Source organism: Gavia stellata, chromosome 7 (genome assembly GCF_030936135.1).
Source record: "Gavia stellata isolate bGavSte3 chromosome 7, bGavSte3.hap2, whole genome shotgun sequence".
In the NCBI taxonomy this organism is placed as follows: domain Eukaryota; kingdom Metazoa; phylum Chordata; class Aves; order Gaviiformes; family Gaviidae; genus Gavia; species Gavia stellata.
Genome location: NC_082600.1, coordinates 12,628,005 through 12,650,668, shown reverse-complemented (window position 1 = coordinate 12,650,668; position 22,664 = coordinate 12,628,005). Strand labels below are relative to the sequence as shown.

Sequence of the window (22,664 nt, the reverse complement as noted above, 5' to 3'; positions counted from 1 at the left end):
GTGCCCTGCACTGCCTACAACACCACGCTTCATGACGTGGAAATTTGCAGGTGGAGAGAGGGAAGTATAATTGGCTTATACAGCAACAAGGAATTCGGGGAGGTGATGCTACAGCCATAGTCATTCCGCTTCCCTGAAAGAAGGAATGCCTATGCCTGTGCCCATACGCATGTTACACACAAGCACACTCACACACACCCCTACCTTTGCTAACAGCAGAAGCAGCCACAGAGTCCATATTTTCTAGGGTTTACTTCTATATCTGCAAAAAGCAAGTTTGCTTCTGGTTCTGATTCCCTGCAGTTCTCGTGAAATGCCTTCAAGACAGCAGCTCTGTCCTCTCGGCTGAGCGAGTCTTTGATGTCCAGCACTGCACTCAGATGTTCCTTCCTTCCCAAAAGGATAAGAGGGCAGGTCAGTGAACGGGACAAGGAAAAAGCTTGCTTCTTAGCACTCAGTTTTGCTGGGCCAGACCACAGCTTGGAAGCTGCTGAGCTGCTTTTTGACACCCTCTGGCCACCTAGCAAGGAGGAGGCCGTACCACAAGAGCTGTGTGGGATACGGCTGAGCTCATGGATCCCAAGCCCAGTGCACACAGCATCCCCGTGAAACTGTGGAAATCCTCATCGCATGTTTCTCCTAGAAAAAGATCTGTATCCGCCATAATAGGTTTGGGGTAACTCGGCATTTGACCATTTGGAAGTATTTTTGATATCTTTTCTCCCCTCAAACAGAACTACTTGTTGTTCATCTGGAAGGCTACAGGATTTTTGTTCTACATAGCATTGCTTTGCGGAGTGGGGCCATAACTTATTAGTCTGATTAACAAACAGAGCAAATGTATCCAAACCAAACAGTTTTAAATATACAGGAATCTGCTGAAATCAAGAACAGTGCATCTACTCACACCAGGATGACCTCCTCTGAGATCTGGATCAAAATAATAATCTTCTGAGTAATTCCTATGCCCACTTCCTATACTCTCTCTCTATAGCTATATAAATATATAATTATATATATTAATATTTATATATGTGTGCGTATATATAGTAAGAGAATAAGAATTGCTATGCTGTATCAGATAAGCAGCTTTTTAGCTCAACAGCATCTTCAAAAGTAGTAAATGCTTAGGTAAAGAATACAGAAACCAGATGAAGCATAACATGACCTCTCTTTGTCTGTCTTTTTTTTTTTTTTTTTTTTTGCCTCTGACAGTCTGCAGTTTAGGGACTTCCTTCACTGGGGGTTATATCATGGCTGTCACGTTGAATAGGCACTGAAATAATTATCTAACACATATCTCTGCTCCCCATTTGAAGCTATTCACACTTTTGGCCTTCACAGCATCCTGTGACAGAGCGCTCTACACTATAATCATGTTAACTTGGAAAAATAGTCACTAGCACAAGACATAAGAACAAAACATGGATGCAATAAACCACAGACTTTGGAACAAATGCAGTTAGCTAAGACCTCGCCTTCCTAATAAAAGCTGGGTTTCATTTCTGTTAACAGCTTCCTGTGAGAAATGGAAATTTATATTCTTGCTGAGCACACCAAGGATTCTGTGGAAACAGTTATACCTAGAAAAGGATTGGTGAAGTGTTAAAGCCAAAAGCCAAGTGCTTGGAAGTTATGAGACGCCTGAGTTAAGGATGTTCTTGAAACCTGCATTTGGCACACATGTGCCTGTAAATTGTCCATTCAGGTAGTATTTTTCCACAGCATTCCTGCTTTGTTGACAGCCATTTCATTCATCCTTCACCTTTACAGAAGGACGTCTCAACTCTACTGGTTAATGTCTGGCAAAGTTACAAACCGTATTAATCAGCACCTGCAAATAGGCAGCATCAAGTGCATTCAAAGGTAAGCGTTGTGCCCAGCCCAGCATGCTGCAAAGAGAAAGTATCGCAGGACTAATACTGCTATAGGTCTTCTGGTAGCAAGTAATCATGTAAGAAACTAAAGAAGTCAAACCAATAAAAGACCTTACCTTAGATCAGGAAATTCTTTGAGAATGGGCAGAAGGGCTATTTTCATCCCCTCAGCATCAGAAGTTTGAATAAGTTCTAAAATTGCTTTTATAGGATCCTTAAGGGGACCAGCTGCAGGACCCTGGGGAGAGAAGCAAAGGTGTGTTCAGGGCAAGGGAAGCCGCATACAACATTAAGAGCCAGATTCGTATCAGCCTGGGGATCCCACTGTGTGGCTCAGGGGCTTTGCAGGACTGTCTGTGCATGTAGAGAAGCCCGTTTTCCCTCCAGGGTAGGCGAAAAGAAACTGGGGTGTAACCACAGACTGCTTCCAGGGCGGCTGGCCGACTACTTCCAGCAGCGCAGAATCCCCTCCTACATTTCCTTTGGCAAAGCCGGCAAATGTACCTCGTTTTTCCCTACCTTGCCTGCCCTCTCAAGGCCGTTTTGCCCTTTGGGAAGTTGTTTCCTTCCACAGGTAAGCACAGCCCCGTACCTGTGTGAAAACAAGCTCTGTTGGCCCGACATGATGGCATTTCTGCTGCCCTGGAGGAAGCCCAGGGACAGCCAAGCGACCTTGGGGAGAGGGTGAGGAGACACAGATCCTCTAACAGAAAAACATGACATGGCTGGTAGGTGCTGCCTACGGTCAGCTCCCTCGGAACTAGAGCACACAGAAGAAGAAAGCCTCATCCAGAAACACACAGCATTTTTAGCAAAGCCGGAGGAAGCAGAATGCGGATGAACTTCCGAGAGAGAGCTTCAGGTCTTGCTCACATTTTTCATCAGTGCAGTAATGCGATTAAATTGCTTCCCTGAATTATTGATGCCATCACGTCAACAGAGAGCCTGTGACAAAGCAAACCTGGAGAACAGGCTGCCAAACTGGGGCAGGAGAAGCCCGGGCTCCCCTGATCTCCACAGGGCATTAGAAACAGCAGGCTGCATTCTCGGTGTGGCTCACCTCCGCATTGAACATAAATTAAAAATAATAGTAATATTTGAAGACAGCCTTCTCTCTCTTCCTCCGCACTGCAGCCACACAGCATGTCTAGCTCTGCACAGTGCACAAGCTGTACTCAGCTCCTAACGCACCAATACGGTAAGGCTTTGTACTTGGCAAGCTCACTATTACAAAATGCTAATTAATTTGCAGGTGTCAGATTTAGTTAAGCACTATATAGACAGGAAGGTCAGAGGTAAACAGGCTGCAATCTAAAAGGAGAAAAAAGAGGTGTCTTGTCAGCAGTGCTTAAGTGCCTTTGCCATGTACTGCTCTTAGGAGAGAAGTATGGTATTTCCTAATGTGTTTTGAGGATTGAGGGGAAGGAGAGAGCTCTGGCAGAGCAGGGCAGGGAGCAGGGGCAGCCTGTGCAGCAACTGCACAATAAAGTCAGTCTGCAGCAAAGTACATATTTTGCATGCATAACCATGTACCTCATTTCACTGAGAATCAGGCTGTCCCCTGCAAATCGCTTACACATTTCCTCTCCGAGGTTTGTGGTGCTCCCACATCAAGTAAGAAAGTGAACAGACTGGGGACGCAAGGGAAACTGTGCTAACTAGACAGACTTTTTTCACCCAAGCTGAATGTAGGGTTTTAGTAGATAATTAGATTTCCTGTATCTTCTTTACACTATAAAACCAACTTTCCTTGCACTTTACATCCAAAGCTGATGCTGAGCACAGCATTACTGGTAAACTTCAGAGTTAAGATTAGAGAATCCTCTTGCTATTCCCAAAGGCTCGACTGCTCAAAGCATTGACTCATCTGTGATCGATCACTTGAGGAGAGGTGGGTCTTCAGCTAAAAGCAGTAGCAGCTTCCAGCTTTCCACCATGGAACGAATGCATTAATTGTAATGGGTCTGAGAGCTTTTTAGAGGAGTCTACAGATGATCATTTTGATTTCTTTTTATTGTTTGGACAAAGTAAGAATTGCTGACAAATGACTTGCAGGTGGACTCATCTGGGAGAAAATAGATTTCCAGTCCCTATCACTCAAATTCACAAGTTGTGAGAATGACTCAGAATTTCTGAAACTATTAAAACCAATAAAGCTGAGGTTTTTTATCTGCTCTGTCACATCTGAGTCCTGCTACCAGACTGACTTTGCAACCATTAATGTGATGCTCAGTCCAGCCTCTTACAAAGTGCTATCCCTGGGCGCTCTCAGACTGTATTTGCAAGAGCTGTGCCAGGGTACATTGCACGGCAGTGATTCTCCGGCTGGAGCTGCCGCAGGATAGGCTGCTGCTGGCATTGCAGTCCTTGCCCTTGGGTAATCAAGGGACCCATGTGACAGCCTGGTGACATCCGCAGATGCCATGTGCGGCACTGTCAATTACACCGGATTATGAATTAAGTAAAGAGGCTTTTTTAAGCTTCCGGAGTTGCTTCTGCAAATCAGACCTAGCATTTTTCCACAAGTTTTCTTCAAAGGTGTGGCTCTGCTTTTACATCTAATCTATCCCTTCTGCAATGCATCTTTACCTCCTAATGGTGTGAGGTGTTCAGCTCCGCAGGAAGACTCGCTCCTCCCTGCAACCGTCACCAACCACAACAGCATCAGCATGTTTCCGCCTGTGAGGAAATGCTGCAGCACAGGGAAATGGCTCATGCAGCCATCAGCCCGGCTCTGAGGGGCTGGGAAAGGCCTGAGGGGAGGGAAGAGACCGGACAGGTAGCAATGCATACTCCATGTCTGGGAGGGTGCAGCCATACAGGGCAATCCAGAGAAGGTAAAGCCCTGGAAGATGTGGAGCAGCTGATTCAGTTCATCACCCCAGAGGCTCAAGGGAAAGCACTAGTGGGGAACACAGCTCTTCCTCTTCTGCACCCCCATGCCATGTACCAAAGGCTTGCCTGGGGGAGCTGACAGCTTTGGAGCTGTCTCACCAGCTTGGAGAAGCACACATCCTTCTTATTTCAGTGGCAGGAGTGTGAAACTTGCCTCCTCTAGTCACACATTTGAAAACTATAAACTAACAACTTCTGGCAGATCAGAAGGGCCATCAGCACATCTGATTGTCGTTTTTGTGAAGCTGGATACCACTGTGGTAAAACCTCTCAAGCTTTTCCGTTGCTTTCAGAGCTTTTTCCTCTGCTGGTACTGTTCTTGATGATGGAGAGCAAAACTGTAACCATATCAAAGACTTACTAAGCACTCTTTAAAGATGGTTTGCAGCATCCTATTATCTTCTTCTATCTTGCTGACAATCCTCCTCCTCTGCACAGAAGATGGTTTCCTGGAAGTGGTCAGGAGGGCCTGCACATATTCTGTAATAATGATGACGTTGACAGCCTTGACGAGGGCCTGTTCCAGAGCAAAGAAGCCCAAATTAACTTCCCCGTACTGAACAAGGACCAGACCATACCTGTAGGACTCTGACCAGTTATAGACAGGAGATACAGTCACTTGGGGACAGCTTGGACTACAGACAAAGCCAGATACAGCCTCCCTGGAGCGTCCCCACTAGACATGTCCCAGGGACATAGCCTTGGGCACACGGTTGTGGCTGGGCACAGAGAAGTCACCTGGGTATCTCTGAGCCACCCATACCTGCTGAGAAACCCTCGTGCTGAGAGCACGCAGTGCCGGAAGGGGGAGGGAGAGGGAGCGTTTCTAAGGGGAGATGGGCTGCTGCACAGAAACCACATTTTCATTAGCAATTGAAATCAGAGCAGTTTTAGGCTGCAGTCCAAAGGTACAGGAAATCCCCAGCCCTCTCCAAAAGAGACAAAGCAAGAGACAGACAGCCCTGGCACAGCACTCCACCACCGAGCTGCTGCTTGCCGCAGCACTAACGTGACATAATGTCCAGTGACAGGCTCTGAACCACAGCAGAATAGGTCCTAATTTTTTCTGTTCCATTACCTTTTTCCACATTTCAAAATGTTAATTAAAATCGGCACTGACAAAGAGCCTTCAGACTTGGGAGGGTAAGAGAAAGGGAGTCCAGTGCTTAGGGGGACATGTGTGGCACAGGTAGCAGCAGCAAATCCAATCTGCATGCAAAAGAGGACACCCCATGTACCAGTCTCGCTCCTGAAGTGCCAGACTTAAGGATGTCATGAGACTCTAAACAAGTTGTTTAGGCCACTGTAAAGGTGAAAAAGCTTAGGTACTCTTTGAGGTTGTTCTTCACCAACCCTGGCATATTTAACTCAGCCTGAGACACTATGTCCTTTGGGGACCTGGACCTTTCACCTCTCCATGTGTCCACTTTCCATCAAAGGGATGAATATTCCTTGCAACTAAGGTTGAAGCTCGGAAGCTTTCCAATATAATGGTATTGGGGCAATGGCAGGATCAGAGATGGCCCAATGCTCCCACTCTGTATTTGGGAAGTACATTCAGTTTCCACATTTCTTCACTTGTTGGTTTTTCTGCTGAGATTACAGAAAGATCCTACCTGCCACAGTGAAGAAGATATCCAACTCCGTTGGATAGAGAAACTGGACTGAGACCACCAGATCTTTAAAAGCCCTTTTATCAACAGACAAAATTGTAGTTCGGATTAATGTTCAAATACTGTGCCATCCAAAGGTTCAAGGACTAGTTTTAGTGATTTCCTAAGTAATACTTGTTCTTACTTACTTCTTACCTCATACGTGTCTGTTTTTTTCTTCCCAAATGCCAAAAAACTTTGCTTTAAGGATTCAAGGATGTGGTTGAAACCACTGTCACACTTTTTGAAGTGCTCCTTCAGTGTTCCCTGAGGAAAAGGGACAGACAGAGTCAAAGGGTGCACATGTAGAGACACCACACAGACAACAGACATGAATTATTGTGCTTTTGCTCTTTCTGCTCTCAGAAACAGACTCCTCCAGGAGCTGCAGCATCCTGTGCCTTCATTTCAAAGAAAAGCAAAACATGAAAGAAAGAAACAATTCAAACTCAGGAAGTATGTATTAAGTTCTTAAGCCCAAACCTGGAAGACCAAAAACTACGAAAAATGTGTGGCAATAGCTCTAATCTGGCGACTAAGTAAAATGAGCCCCTAGGGATGGGGAGTGCAGGAAGAGCCAGCCATTCAGCACCCTTTCGGCTCCAGCATCTTGCTCCCAGCATGGCCATTGCCTCTTCTTCACTGGGAAAGTATAAGGGTCATTTAGCAGGCAGGCAGGGGATAAACTCTGTCTTTCATGATTCAAAGCCTGTGTCGACACAGCCAGAGGAGGTCTGAAAACCTGAGCCCTAGGTCTCCCGTTCCTCCCCAGGGTTGTCTGTGCTCCCTGTCAGAACCACCCCCAGCTCCCATCTCGACACATGGGCCCATGGGACAGGTGGGCAATGAGCCCTGGACACCAAAACTGCACAGTGTGGCCAGGGTTTCTTTTGTCATTTTCCTTTTGCTGCCTTCAGCATGCTCGAAGGAGCCTGTGCAATGAGGCTGAAGATGCTCAGGGGAGCTTCACAAGGAAACGCACACCACCACACACTGTTAGGAGCCTGCATGTGTGTGTTATCTAGACATGGAGCCCAGGATATGAAGGTGGGTGTCTGGGCTAATAGTCTAATACTAGAAAGTGCGAAGGGATGGGAACTTATGGCAAGGTTGCAAGGGAGGGATATATTTCTGGTCAGCCTTCTCCACATCCTGACTACCCACCGCAGCCTTGGGCTCTGTGAGTTATCACTGCCCCAGGAAGATGCTCGGCTGCTGGGGATGAGTAGGTACCAGGTGAAGTTCAACCCTTGGCACCTGGGTGTCCAGTGGCAGCATGGGGTACCCATTTGTAGCACAACAGCAAATACTACAAACAGTGGAACTGGGATCCCAAAAACTGGAAAAGATGAAGCTTCAGACAAGGCAGAGGAGGGAACTGGGCCTGAAGATCAAACTACTGTTTAACCCTTTCCAAATCAGGACATGAGAGTGAAGTGCATGCCTGCAGTACAGTCTAAAAATATTCAGTGTTAACATGGGTCTCCCATACCTTGACTTTAGAAGTGACTGTCTGCAGAAAATGCTCCATAATCTCATCTTCCATCCTGTCTAGAAATCCATTTACCTTAACATCCTGACCAGTGCTGGCACTGCAAATGTATGTTAGCTTATGCCAGACAGTCCTGTTAAAAAAAAAAAAGGGGGGGGGGATATGGAAAGTATTGATCAGATCAAATTAGGCTATGCTTTCAGATCAAAACTCTTCCTACAGTAACCAACACGACTGCCTGCGTAATTGAATGGACGCATGCTCAGGTCCAGAGCTAGCTCAGTGACCCACATATGTGCACCCATCTTTTGGACAGCTCTCATTAAGATACTGCCACAAGGACACGAAAGCTCAATGCATGCAAATGCCACTTGTACCCATCACTAGTGAGATTAGATAAGTAAAAATTCTAATATTTTCAAAAATGAGTAGGCATGAAGCGGCCTTGACAAATGGAGGCTGGATGAACATCCTGTGTGCTTCTGGCACCCTACAAATACCAGACAAACAATTATCTTCTATCAGAACAGTCTTCAAGACAGCAAAACCTGGTTAAAATGATCACCAGCTTGAAACCAGACATTTTACTTTCTGGAAAAACTCAGTGTATAACTTCATTCTCAGTATCACTGAAAAGAATTACATAAAAGAGCCTCGTAAGTATTCAGTCTAGCATCCAGCATCAGCAACATGCAAATACAACAAACAAAACAGCTACCTAGGCTCAACGCAAGGCTCCGGTGTCAAGTAAGCACAGTGCATATGCTGGATTTGGGTGTTTTGCTGACTCCAGATATTCACAGATCATTTTACACAGGAAGAAGAGAAGCAACCTTGTTTTTTCCATTGCTGCAAGCACTTTGGAAATTAGCTTGTAGGTGCAAACAGCCTCCCTCACCCTACTGTGCTTTATTTCTTCCCTCCTTCCTGGCAACACCAGGGAAAGCCTGGCATGTTCAACAGGGTTTCATTCAGCAAAGCACTTAAGCTTGGGCTTACAGCGCGCAAGCACATGCATCTCAGTGCAACGTTTATGAGGCTTTCCTAATGAGGGAGAATCAGGCCACGGAGAGGAACCACATCGCAACACACGGCAGGGTTGGCTGGGATAATGTCCCCACATGCAACATGGTATTGCTGCCTGCCTCCTACTCAGGGTTGTGGGCACCAGGAAGAGCGAGATGGTGGTCCACAAGCTATGCCCCCTGCACCTGCAGGGCCTGGGAGCAGGCGAGAAGCAGCAGTACCAGGCTACCGACACAGCAGTCCTGGCCCCCTCTCTCTTGCAGGGCAGCTGGGACAGCTCTGAAGGGGTCTTGCTGACCACAGCTGGCTCCCTCCATGCTTAAGGGTTGGTGTGCATGGGGTTGGATGACCAGATCCAGCTGGAGGCAAGGCAGACCCCATAGCAGAGTCAGAAGAAGGTCAGAGAGCAGAAAAATATTTTTGCTCCACTTGCCACTAGGGTCTGCTTTCTAACCTGAGAATGCAGCAGTTCTCCAGGATTCGTAAGCTGCTGCAGATCCCAGGGCAACCACTGAGCTGGAGAAAGCTTCTTACTTCATTTTCATAGCTAAATTAAAACAGGAAGACATATCTTTAAGCTAGCGTGCTCCGTAACATATCTGACAGCATTAGCCCAGCAGCAAACAGGAGAAATATTCTGTGATTATTTGTCTTTTCAGCATGCAAAGTTTCACTCCCCAAGGAGGGATCTAAAGGAGGACAAAGACGGTCTCTGTCCTGCCCAGCAGGTGAGAAGGGAGACCACAGGAATGGCACAGGGAAAGCCCTTGAGCTGCCTGGGTGCCATTGCTGTGTATCAAGAGGCAGGACATTCATTTTACCATTGCTGTTGCTGCAACACTTCGTTCTGGGAAGCAACTCGGACTTTGCCGATAAAGCTGCAGAATAAAGCTTCTGTGTGTATGAATAACCCACAAAGTCTATCGGCTCCTTCGTCACAGCTTCAGTCACAGAAATGGCTCCTGGACATCTCCGTTTTATGGGAATTTCCTTCCTCTCATAATGTGAAGGGCCAAGGATCGTAAATCAAACCTCCTTCTGAAATATTCATCTACAACCAGCAGCACTGGCATTTTCTGCTGCAGGGGATGCACAGGGAGGGAGATGCCCAAGAGCAAAAAGCAGATAAAGGGATCCAGAAGACACGGTAAGAGGGCAGAAGATGGAAAGACGACATTCATCCTCCTCTGAGAAGCAGGACAGAGCAGAGCTCCTCACCCTCCCAGCGAGACAGCAGGAAGCACCGTGCCCAGGAATCACAGCCAGGGTAGGAAGGGCCAAGCCTGGGCACTGGCCACATGGCTGCCCCTCTTTCTGGTTGTTTTTAACGTCTGAGCCTCTCCAGAATAAACATCCTCCAAGGCTTTAACCTGGCCAGGCAAGTCCGGGTGCACCTTGTTCCCTCAGCTTTAGTCCGACAGCAAACGCTGAGCACATAAACAGCAGCAAAGCACTGTCCCTGCAAGTAACAGCTTGATGGGAAACAGCCATCAAACGCAAGAGGGGCAATGGCAGATCCGGGTGAATACCGCATCGCCAGTCGCTTCATCAGGATTTCTTTCTTTTGAGCACTGAGGACATGCCAAGGAGGAAAACAGCATCCCTCCTACCTCTCCAGGAACCTCAGGCACTCCTCCAGGCACACAGCTTCCACCTTCTCTCTCAGGCTCTCATTGACGCGCCAGGCAGCCTCCGTCTTCTCTGTTAGTATCTGTGGATTTTAAGGCATGAGAGGAGAATGGGCCAAAGTCATTTTTCCCTATGCAGTGAACAGGAACGGATCCCATCCCTCACTCCACTGCAAATCCCTCTGCCTTCTAGGCAACAATTTCTGTTTTGGTTTTGAGAGCCCTTGTGGAAATAAAAGTATTTTTTAGGAGCCTGATTTTAATGCCTGATCCTACACCTTTGCTACTGCTGCTTTCATTGCAGTCAACAGGCTGGAGCCAAGTCCTGCACTCAGGGGAAAGCCTGTCCCTACAGATGTTCTCTGCTAGCAATGTCCAGCCTGGCAGCTCAAAGATCTGCATCCGTGGGAGCACCTGCACTTCTGCATGAGTCACCCTCACAGATAAATTTGGGTGCAGACAGTAAAAAAAAGGTTAGGCAGCTCTGTGCGCCCTGCGCCTCTGCCAGGGTCTCTACCAGGGATGTCTGAAGAAGACAGGTGTCTTCCTCCCAGCCACCACCGCTCACGCCTGACACGGCAATGTGTGTTGAACCCCACAGCGCCTGTCTATCCCCACTGACCCCAGCTGGGTGGCCCAGGTGCCTGCAGGAGGTGGGCTGTGCCAGACAGCTAAAACTCCCCCCCAAACTGGGCAGGCTTGAGCAGGTGGCAACTTAATGCTGCCCATTAGTTGCTCTGTGGAAACAAAAGCTTTCAAGGGAAGGAGAGCCAGATGGATAAAAGGAGACAGATGGACTCATACGCTGTGCTCTCCCAGTGCTCTGGGAAGCATCAGCCAGAGACAAAGGGTGACTCACATCGTGAATGGGTTTTTCCACTGCTCGATTCAGATGTAAAAGTTCACCCAAAGGAACAGGATAAAATATGCCCCCCCAGAGTGTCAGGAAACGTGGCTGATGAGTTTCCATGACACCTTGTTCATTTTCTGTCTGATCTTTAAGTGTCAGCCTGAGGAAATTGAGGAGGCGTAATTTCATAAGGCTTGCCTATTTATCCAGGCTTTTCCATCACCTACCCCAGAGCATTGAAACCTGTCAGTTACATGCACAACAGAGCAAAACCACTCATGCTGAAGCATGGCCAGATGTTGCAGATATGAGCAGACCACAGCATTCAAACCAGGCTTTGGCCTGGTCCCCGTTAGAAACCTTTGCTCTGTCAGCCAGACGCAGGAAAAAACCTAGCACGGGTACATCACTGAGTACATCACCGCTCCACTGCTCCAGCGGGCACAGGGCAAGGCAAGGGGGGAGCAGTCCCCTCTGTGAGCTCTGCACTTGGTGCCTGGGACTGAGTTGGGTCCGAAAAGAGAGTTTTTGCCAGCTAAAGCTGTATCCTCCCAAGGAAGGCCAACTGCTGTTGATCTGCAATGCCTACCGCCAGCCTTCAACAGGGTGCCCAAGGTTGTCTGCCATCCCAAAGGACTGTGGGGCTACTTCCCTCTCTCATGACCTGAAACAGGACTGCCGCTGGGGTGGTGGCAGTGGAGAAGAAAGATACAGTCACGGCAGCCCACAACCTGCCCCTGATCTCTAGCATCGCTTGAGTCCACAGGTAAACTCCAGGACTTATTTTAAGCCTTCTGCGGTTCTTGATCCAAACACCCTCTGGCCATGGTATGTACTGCTCATAAATCAGCAGAGCATGCTTCTGCGATGCCCTTCGAGCGCTCAGCTTCACTGTGCTCTGAAGTAGTCCCTTGTGCTGCCTAACCCATCGGGGCAGGAGTCGCAGCTGTACCCAGCACATAAGCAGGGAGCAAGCTGCCTACATTTGCACTGCCAGATATGGGGACCTGCCATGGCTTGGCAACTCTCATTGCTTCTATAAAAGTGCTGTGCAGAACTCATATAGAGCAGACGAGTTAACATACACCATGACTTTCCAAAAGGTTATATGAAAATCCGGGTGCATATATAAAAAATGCAACTTCAGCTTGAATCAGCTTATCTCAGGCTCATCCTTTTTTAGTTTAGTTTTCTTTACATATGCACGAGAGAAAAACAGGTTTGGGAGCAAACAGATGCAGTTTAAGTATGGCAGCTAACTTGCAAGCTTTTAACACGCTGAGCTTAGCCCAAGACATGCAAAACTGGGTCTTGCCAAATACCTATGTACTTATGCGCAAAAACACAACTGCCCCAAAATATGAGAGCTTTTCAGTTCCCCCCAGTTTACCTGAATGACTGCAGCATCTGCACAAGGGGGTTTCCCGATATCAAAGGCTTCTTTCAGGGCTTTCCCTACTTCCTTCTAAATATTAAAAGAAAAGAAAAAAGAACAGTTAAGATACAATGGCTTTCGTAATGAGTTAGGTTTCCCAGCCTCTCATTATGCATTTGGACTAGATGAATTTCTGCCTCTATTTTTTTGGCCATCTCATTTAACCCAAAGCCTGGCTATTTTCCAGCTGACCTAATAACATTGTTCTGTTTTGTTCTACATTGTTTGTTTGAGTTTAAATGATTTGCAGCTTCCTTTCATGCCAGTGTCAGCTCGGGTTATCTACAGTCTTCCCTAGTTAGCTTGGCTCAAATGAAGGCGCCCATACAGCAAAACAACGCTTAGACACAACGCTGCACTGCCAGCTACTGTAGCTGAGATTTTCCACCCTTCCTAGCTCCAACTGGCACCCACATAAAGCAGCCAGTGCTAATTAAAAGCATTCCCTCACTTGAGCCAGGGACTTGTGAAGGCAAAGAGGAGTTGAGTTGGTGTTTAGAGCTACTGTCATGGTGAGATGAGCCCCATGAAGCTGCATGATGGGAAATTTCCCAAGACTTGGCTGGCTTGTGTTAGCTTGAATGGGCTGTAAAAACAAAACTAACACTGCAGAGAAACGGCTCATTGCTTAAAACATTATCTGACCTTTATAGAAGCTTTAAACTCAAAAGCATGGCTCACTTATTTATTCTTTCATTTCTGCATCTTTCCCTAAAGAAACAGAAAGAATGTAAAGTCTGATCTTCCATTTTTGTCTTTGTTCTTTTCTGGCTGATGAATTAGGAAATTTGTGGCTGTCACTGAAGAATTTCATCAAAAGTATATTCAGAACAACTGCTCTGCCATACTCATTGAAAAGTGTTAATCAAAGACAAATAAGCAGTTGTAAACAACCCAAGAAAATTTCCTTTCCTCCCAAGTGCCATCACCTGACTGTAAGCAATTGTGTGAACACAATGTGCTGAGATAACACATCCCAGCCAAGCTGCACAAACACTTCTAGCCTGTCCCAGTTGCACAGTAAAATTAAGCCAACACAAAGGTCTTCCTTCCCAATGGGACAAAGCATGCATTTAGCTAGTAACTGCAAGGCAATAACTTGCTAAGCCAGAGTACTTAGTTGCTTTGGATCAGATGATGTGCCTGAATTAGCATGAGCTTGCCCGTTTGTAGCTCTTGTGGTAACACCAGCACCTCAGGCACCAAAGCTCCAACGTGGAGAGGACCAGAATTTCTGCTGTAACAAACAGGCCCATAAATAACCTCCAGTTTCCTCCTTGTCCCCCCCACCCCATCCAACCAAGACGTGGTACCCCATGCTATAAAAGCTTCAGATCCGTGGATGGCCAGCCTGCTGGCGCTGACTGCCCAGCCAACCACTTCCTCTCACAAAATACAAGGGGCTGAGTTATAACTTGGGTCCCTCATCTGTCCAGCTGCTGCTTTAAAACATGGAAGAAGTTAACATCCTTGAGACCTCTACATCATTATCAAGTGCAGTCAAAATTGGCTAAGAGGCTTAACATGGGTGGGAGCGCACCGCTGACACACATTCAGGCAGGTGGGCAGAACAACTGCACAGCCTTATTTTTTTGGGCAGCAGCAGGTCCTTGGCCCAAATTCTCCAAAGCACACGAACTTCTCAGTCCTCCTTTTGACTACTTGAAAAAATGGAAGGAGGGAGGGAAGAAGGCACAGACCCAAGTGATCTTTGCAGGTCAGTCTAAACCCTCCTTGAGCTTTTGTCCAGGTGTGCATGTTTGGTCCTGCCATCTCCATTTGTGGACAAATAGCCAGTTTTCAGCTGAGGCTGCAGAAGCAGGGGACAGAAAGTTCATTTTTCACCTCTCAGTATCAGAATGAACCCTGGCATCATGCTGAAAGGTTTGCCTTGCACTCATGTCAAATTCCCCAGTACAGCAAGGGTGACACATCGACAACCCAATCAATGGCACCATCATTTCCAGTTCACCAACCTTGCAACCTCACAAGGTGCAAAGCACCCTTGCCCTAGACATGTCCGGGCTGAGGGAACGCCGCCTGCATGCAGAGCTGGCCGCAGTGGTGTTTGGAAGTGGTTTTGAACCCCACGTGGCATCTGAGCTCTCACCACCTTCAGATGCGGTCACCAGTTCTTATCGCTCATTCCTGTTTAAAGTGCTTTTAGTTCACACAGATATCAGGGTGGCACGCCCAGTGACAAGCCAGGCATTCATAAGCAAAGCAGACCATGGCTTATTCTGGTCAGTCTCTTTTCATTTAGAAAAATTTAGTCATCCATTGAAATGGCAAAACCTGCACCATGTGATTTACAGTCACAATTGTATATTACAATTGCTCAGAGATAACTGACAGAATATTTACTCAACAGCAGCTTCCTGTAGATTTGGAATAATGAAGGGCTGGAGAATCCTGGAAAAAGAAATAGAAGGATAAAGCAGGTTTTATAAGCTATGCCACTGAGGTGAGTGAAGAGACATCCACAATTTTTCCATATGGAGCCAGCACATGTCCACTTAAGCTCATTAGCTTGAATCTGGAGCTGGTCCTAAGCTGGCCAAGTTTGAAATGAGCTGGGACACTGCTATACTACACTCTCCAGCAATTCCAGCTCTGTTCTCCATGTACAATGTGGCACTGTGTAGAGCTGCGATACTTCCAGATCCAAGGCGGCATGAAAAAATGCAGCCAACTCAGGGCAGCATGGCACAAGCACTCGTAACCACTGCCAGGTCTAGGTGAGCCTGCTCAGTGCATGGTGTATCAGGAAAGCAGAAAGCCCATGGTTAAACAAAAGCTTTCTCTAGCTATTAGATTAGCGAGAACTAAAAAAAAAAGTTAAATTCTCCATCACTCTCAGTCAGCATCTTTGAGGGCTTGTCAATGACTCAGTGACATGCGCTAAGATAACCTCACTAGCACTACCCTGAGTAAAGTCATTTCCTTCACAGAAATACATGCTAAAAACAGACCTTAAGAGCATGTGGTCTTCCCCAGGGTAAGAATTAGAAACAGCCCATAAAGATGCTTAATGTCAAACACTGAAATCAGTAGGTTTTAAGCGTATTGTCACCAGCTGGCACCTCTACTCCCATGTTTGTGACTACCTTCGTGTTCTGCTTCAGGGAATAGGTCTTAAGGAAAATCTCTGCAATTTAGAGTACTTTCCCTGGGTGATTCAGCAGTTTGCCACGGAATTTCCCCTCCTCTGCTCCCTGGGCAAGTGAGAGAGATGAGTGTGGTAACTCCTGCTGCTGCATTTCAGCTTTAGCTGAATCTAAAAGGCCCTGCTGAGTTTTCCAAATACTATCGTTTCCTCTGGAGTTCCCTGTAGTTACAATGCATCTTCCCTGCTTCGTTTGTATTCCACACGCTTCAACAGCATTCTTCAAAGGGGGAGCTCCACTGAGAAAAGAAAGAGATCCTGCAGCCCTGGAGCTGAGGTCACCTGTGGGATCGCAAGGCAGGATGCCCTGCTGCAACCTTACAGCAGGGCTGTGCCAGGTGGGCACAACCTGCACCATTTCTTGTGCTGGGCTCTGGAAATAATCTTTGCTATAACCTCAGCAGTGTCAGTCCAGCAGGCTGGAGAGGGCTGTGAGGGGTCCACATACAGACAAACCCAGCAGCCTCAATATCCTGCACAGCGGAGGCAAAGGGGCTGTAAAAAAACCCAACTGTTGCACACTATGGGTTCATTAACAGCTGGAGAGAAGATGAAGAGCACCTTGAAATGGCCCTCAATAAGGAAGTGGATTTCACCCATAGCCTCCCTTTCCTCCAGATACACTGGCTTCTGAGCAGAGTGGATTGCAGCACTACGAAGGTGCGGCAACTGGATGAAGAGAGATTTGCAAATGTCCCAGCATCTCTTTGCTAAGGAGCGAGGGCAGGGCAGCATCCCTTTGGCAGAAGACAGTCATGGATCTTCACACCTGGGCTCTGCAATGAAACTCAGCCAAGATGGAGACCTTGGGGCTCATGCACACCTGAGCAGAGCTGGCTCAGCTAGCAAGGGAGCAGCTAATTTAACAAGGGCATTCCATATTTTAAAACCATGGGAATAAAACAAGCAGATCGGGTTAAAACTCCTGAGTTCTTACCCGGGCGACTAGAAGTAACTTTTCCTCAGTCTTCAAAATAATCCACATGAGACACTGTACACCAAGGGAAAGGCTGTGCTGGGGGGTCTGCCTGGGTCTCAGACATGTCTCGCTGCCTCTGCGTACAGAAACAAGAGCTCAACCAGAGGCCTTTCCCGCTGGTCCACAGCCCGTCACCCCCCTGGCACCCCCTGCTTGGCACCGCAGCCTCACTCTAAGCAAACGGGGTGCCAAGCACCCAGCAATGTTTGCAATGTCGGGGCAGCCACAGCATGGTAGGTGATCTTTATCATGCCCTTTTGCCATCTACTCTTTTGTGCCGTTTCTTTTCCTTCTTCCTATATTTGCTGACCAAATTACATGTTTTGCTCACCATTTTCCTCTGCCCTTCCCTCAGCCCTGCTGCTGAATTCTTTCTCGGGCTTGGGCAGAGTCACCCAAGCACAATTCCATGGATGCACAACTTTACAAGTGTCACATATTCTTTCTGAATGGAATAAAAAGCAGCTATATACCAGGACAACTGCATCTACACAGGAGCTTTCATTAAGGTTGTAACTGTATTCAGAGAGAAAAATCCAAATAGTTACATCTGGCATCTCTGCTCTTCTCATTTCCACTTTCTTCACTACCTTCTGACCCTAATACAGTCAGAGGCTGCTCTTGCTTTTTTTTCTTGAAGGAATTCAGCATTTGGATAACACATTTTTCCCTGTCTTTGAGCTTTTCATTATATATTTACATTACATAATTATTCACCTCCAATTTCATGTAAGTTTTCAATATTTCATCAATCCATTACTCTTATCCAAAACCAAAGTTTTACCATTTTAAACCCATAAAAGTAGCAGTACAAGGGATGCATCCTGGCCACGTCTCCCATGTGTCTGAGGACAGCATGCACCAGCGTGTACCCACTACCCTGCCTCCCTCCTTCAGGAGCTGGTGAGGGGAAGAGCCCACCTGACGAACTGTTTATGAGCTAATCAAGGGTTTATAAGTGCAATTAATACAAGGAACAGAGAAGCTCTAGGCTTGGATGGAAGCAATCAAATAACCCAAAAGGGCTGAAAACTATTAGGACATAAGTAGATTGGAGCTGTCTAGTAGCAAAGTAACTATGGACACAGAGGATCAAACACCTCATCTACTACTGTCACACAAAAAGAAATCAGAAGGAAGTGTCAGGCTTTGACAACACCCACAGGCTTTGAATTCACATTTGGCCAAAAGGTCCCAGATGTGCCGCTCTTCAGATCATGGGGAAAGCCACATCCGTTTTCCCAAACTCAGGCAGGAATTTAATGATCTGCTATATGTATTTCCTGTGATGTGAACACTAATGCAGGAAATATGGAAACAAGTGGTCAAAGTACAAGCCAGATAAAGCAGCAAGAGAACCAAGGAGACAAGAAGAGAAGTCTACAGAGCACCATGCTGACATAAAGGCAAGATAAAACGGTTCTGGAGTAATCGGAGTATTATGGACCTTGCTAAAAAAGGCTTAATGCGAGAAAAGAAATTGTTCAGGAAAGCAGGACACTGTGCATGTCACATGTCCAACAGGAGTCCAGCAGAGAAATACCTGCCTACCTCAGGGAAGCCCCTGAGCCCGATACTAAGGATTTAGAAAGAGGCAGTACTGCAATGAAAAAAGGCTCTGATTCTTAGAGCACAGAAGATAAAACAGGCAGTGGGCAACTCTAAACTCAGCAAGAGTCCTGAGCATCGCTGCGTTAACAGGTAGTAGAGATTGTGCTCAGAACCGAAGAATAAAAAAAATAGAAAAAATGCAGAGAAAAAGAAGTCCTTCAAACATACCTTTCGTACATTTTAAGGCCCCATTCATAAACTAAAAGACATTGACTGAAGCTGAAATGGTTACTGTCAGTAAGGGTGGAAAGGTGAGACGACAAAGAAGCATGACAGCAGCGGGCGTAGGTGACGAGCAGTCCTGCTTCCTTGAAGAAACCACTTCTGTGCTCCAGGCTGGGGAGAAACGTCGTTTCCAGCTGACTCAGATGCTGTTTTAGTGCAGTCTCATCTGTGTTACTAGAGGAACCAAAGGGGGGAATCTGGGCCATCATGTACTGTATTAGTTTTTCCTCCAGATCTTTCCTCCAGAAGTTTGGACTCCAGGTGGAAACAGACTCCGTCTCTTGGCTGCTGCCAAGCCACTCCACTTCCTTCTGCTTCTCCCACTTCAGCGATTCCCCCACTGACTGCAACAGCTCCAGGAACATCCTACCACTTCCACTGAGAGCTTCTCCCACCACAGACCACATTCGTTCAGCCAGTAGCATATAAAGTGATTCAGGCTTTCCCACACCATGGTTTCCAGAATGCTCCAGATCATAAATACGACCACAAGCTTCAAAAAACTTTCCTTGCTCAATGAATCCGCAGATGGTTTCCTCTGCAATAGAGAGAGTAACAACACAACTTGATGTTTGTTCACTCCTCTATAGGACCCATTACTTCTTTAACATCTGAGTACTGAAGTATGTACATTACATGTATTCCAAAAATCTTCAGGATCTACTCAAGATCACCTCACTTAAAGTCTAGCACTAGCACCTCTCAGCTTCCTCAGGGCAAGCACTTTCTCTCCTCTTTCTTTCTTTCTTTCATTCTTTCTCCTCCAGGCTACCTAAGCCTGCAGACTAGTCTTCTGCAGCTTTCTGTCATCATCCCAGTAGACCTCTTCTTATGGGCAATGCAGGTTCATTAATGACAATCTTTCCTTAAGGAAAGTGTCTTTTGTCCAGCACAAAAGCATTAGTGAAAGGACATCTTCTGAAAGAGCCAACAGCTGAAAGTCAAGCCTAGAAAGAATCCTCTGTCTCCTCTACAGAAACCCTGGCAGGACCAAAGTGCTGCAAACTCTCTTGTAAGGTCCCTCCCTCCTGTTCACAGTCTGGCATGGCTATACAACGGGTCTCACTCCTGCCAGCGAGCTCTCATCATAGACCGAGGCTGCTCAATGCAGTCCAGGGCCCTCTCTTTGCCATGGCTTTTTAACTAGGCCAAACGACTACACGTGCTATTTCGCACAAAGGTGAAAATCAGAAGGCGGGCTACCTATCTGCAGTGTCTCAGCAAAGGGGGTTCACATAACTCCCCATGACTTCAACTTCTGCAAGAAGCTGTGGTGACTGAGCCACTGCCCTAATCACTAGACACCCCGTCAAGGCCATGACGAAATCTTTAAAGTTCAGAAGCTGGAAGGAAAAGTTTTTCACCGCTGCTTCCTTCCAAAGTATCTTACCCATCACACTCAGCCCACCACCAAGAGTTAAAAATAATCTCACAACAGCTGCACAGAGCTGTGGTTTTTTTCTTGTGCATTTTACAGACTACAAAATTGAGCAACAAAGGGTTAACAAGATTTGCCCAAAGGTATCTGGAGCAGATCCCAGAGGAAAAATCAAACTTGATGAGAAGCCAGGGAAAGTCAAGCTAGGACAGAAGCGGTGGACTCTGAAATCAATTCAGGATACAGCTTCAGGTGTAGAATGAAGAATGAAAGAGTATGAGCTTCCATTATCTTCCACCTGTATCCTAACTTTCCTATGAAAACACCTCGTCTGTGTAGTAAGAATTAAATCAAACAGGACTGGAGGGAGGAATGTGACACAAAATGGAGAAGGGTTGATGCAAGGACCTCCAGCAAAGCAATGGGCAAGCTGCTCAGGAGGGATCTAGCAAGCCGCACTTGTCCTGCCTTGACACATGCAACACATCGGAAATGTTTACTTGGTACAATTAACCCAGGTACAGCCTACCTCCCCCTCCCCATCTGTGGAAGAAGAGCACAGTTAGACCCAACAGGGTGTCAGTCACACGTACATCATCTGTCTCACAAGACACATCAGGAGTCTTCGCAGGGATAAAAATAAGAACAGCAAAGATAAATACTTGTGAGGCAAAAGGAAAGTAAAATACAGAAGTTTCCAGAGGAGCAAGTGTACAATTCAGAAAGGACAAGAACTCAGGTGAAGGATGGGGAGGAGGAAAGCATGAAGCACCTACTCCAGAAGCTAAGGAAAACAAGAGCCTGCGGTGCTGGGAGAGGCAGAGAAGGTCCAGGGCTGGACCCAGAGGTAACGTCAAGGTTACCTGCAGGTGTCTCTCCCTCCGCTTCTTTCCTACTGGTTGCCATCTTCAGCAAATTCCCTGCCACATCCTCACCGCCCGCCTTCTCCTCTGCTGCCTCTTTCCCACTAGCCACAGCTTTTAGCAATTTGCCTGCCATGATTTTCAGTTTCCCTCTCCTCTTCGTTTCCTGATTCTTTCTCTCCCCATGCACGGCCTTGGGCAGCATCCTTGCGTTTTCCCCGGCCATATTCTCCCACTTGCTGCGTCTTCCCACGAAGGCTCCCCAGGAATATTTTGTCTTCCTCATGATCCCAGCAGATTCAGATGCTTTCTGTCCAACTGAAAGAAAAAACATTAGAAACACTTCTATGCAAGGTGATCTTAGTGGCTGTCTCCCAGAGAAGACATTTCTCCCCAGATTTATTTTTTGCCATGCAGCTACAGGCTTCAGCTGCCTTCGAAGAAGTCTAACCTGCCTGTGCTGACTGAGGACATTTTTATAGGCTGCCAGCCCTCCAAAAACCTCATACGCAATCTAACCACAAGCACTGGGGGAAAGCCAGCGGGGTTTTCAGCATTTTCTAAACGACTAAAACATCCCTGTGCGCTGCCAGTTATTTCAGTGACAATCCTATCAGTTTAAGGGAGTTGATTATTAATAGTTTCTATAAAGCACACATCACTTTCCACCCCCCCCACACGCCCTGGCTGCACCTGAGTTCTTCTTTGGCAAGGAGATCACGCCTGGCTTTGGAGCCAAATTTTTCCCCACCTCCCAGCAAGCCTAGTGTTAGCCAACAGGGAAGTAAAGCCTCGGAGAACAGGCATTGGTTTTCATGTTTTAGCAGCACCATTCAGAGGAGAAAAGAGCGATCTCAGCCTTCTGGATTGTGCAATTTTCCAGCAACTATATACACCATTATATATTATTTTATTGATTCAAAACCATATGCTATTCAAGAATGATTTTTGGGGGTATGAATTAAAGGGGCAATTCTTCCATACAACATCTAGATTAATGCAAACACATCCAGTCATCTTTCCAGGTTTAATGCCTGCAGTTTCTTCCAAGATTTTCTACATTTTCATGACAGTAAAATTCCACTATTTTCCTACTTGGAAACCAAGTAAATGTTATGTTGTTCTGGCTCTTTTACTCAGCACTTAATTCCACCAGCATGTTATCATGGAGCCATTTGATTCATTAGTAATGATAGGGAGGAGGAAATAAATACATTTCATTTGGAAGGACAAACAGAAATTCCAGCAGTGGTCATACATTTGAGCTGTTGCCAGTAGGAAATACTGAGGTAGCAAAATACAGTGTTTTCCCAGGTTGTGAAAAAAGTTGAAAATTGAGAGACTTTATGTATATTCCATTTTGACCTTAATTTTTAATCGGCTAAAGTTAAAATGTTTCCTTTGGAATATTATAGCTGCATTATATATGAATAGAAGACAAAGTGAGAGGGTTAGTATTGCAGAGACGTGCATTCCAGGCGTGCTGAAACCCTTCAGCAATATTTTCCCATGAAAATTCCAACGCAATGTGTTTATGTTTCACTTCATCAGCATTTTTCCTACAAGCCCAGCTCTAACAAAAACCAT

General features: G+C 46.5%; 1 protein-coding gene across 1 annotated transcript; it reads right to left on the bottom strand.

Annotated features, from left to right (window-relative positions):
* Window positions 1–209: 209 nt before the first annotated feature.
* LOC132317275 (exocyst complex component 3-like protein 2) lies at window positions 210–21,363 on the bottom strand. The gene is made up of 11 exons (XM_059819240.1): window positions 21,078–21,363; window positions 18,780–19,374; window positions 16,959–17,076; window positions 12,811–12,885; window positions 10,553–10,653; window positions 9,397–9,489; window positions 7,917–8,049; window positions 6,581–6,691; window positions 5,134–5,289; window positions 1,994–2,115; window positions 210–390 (listed from the first exon to the last, which is right to left on the bottom strand). The coding sequence occupies exons 1-11, from the start codon at window positions 21,361–21,363 to the stop codon at window positions 210–212; spliced, it is 1,971 nt and encodes a 656-aa protein (XP_059675223.1).
* Window positions 21,364–22,664: the final 1,301 nt, after the last annotated feature.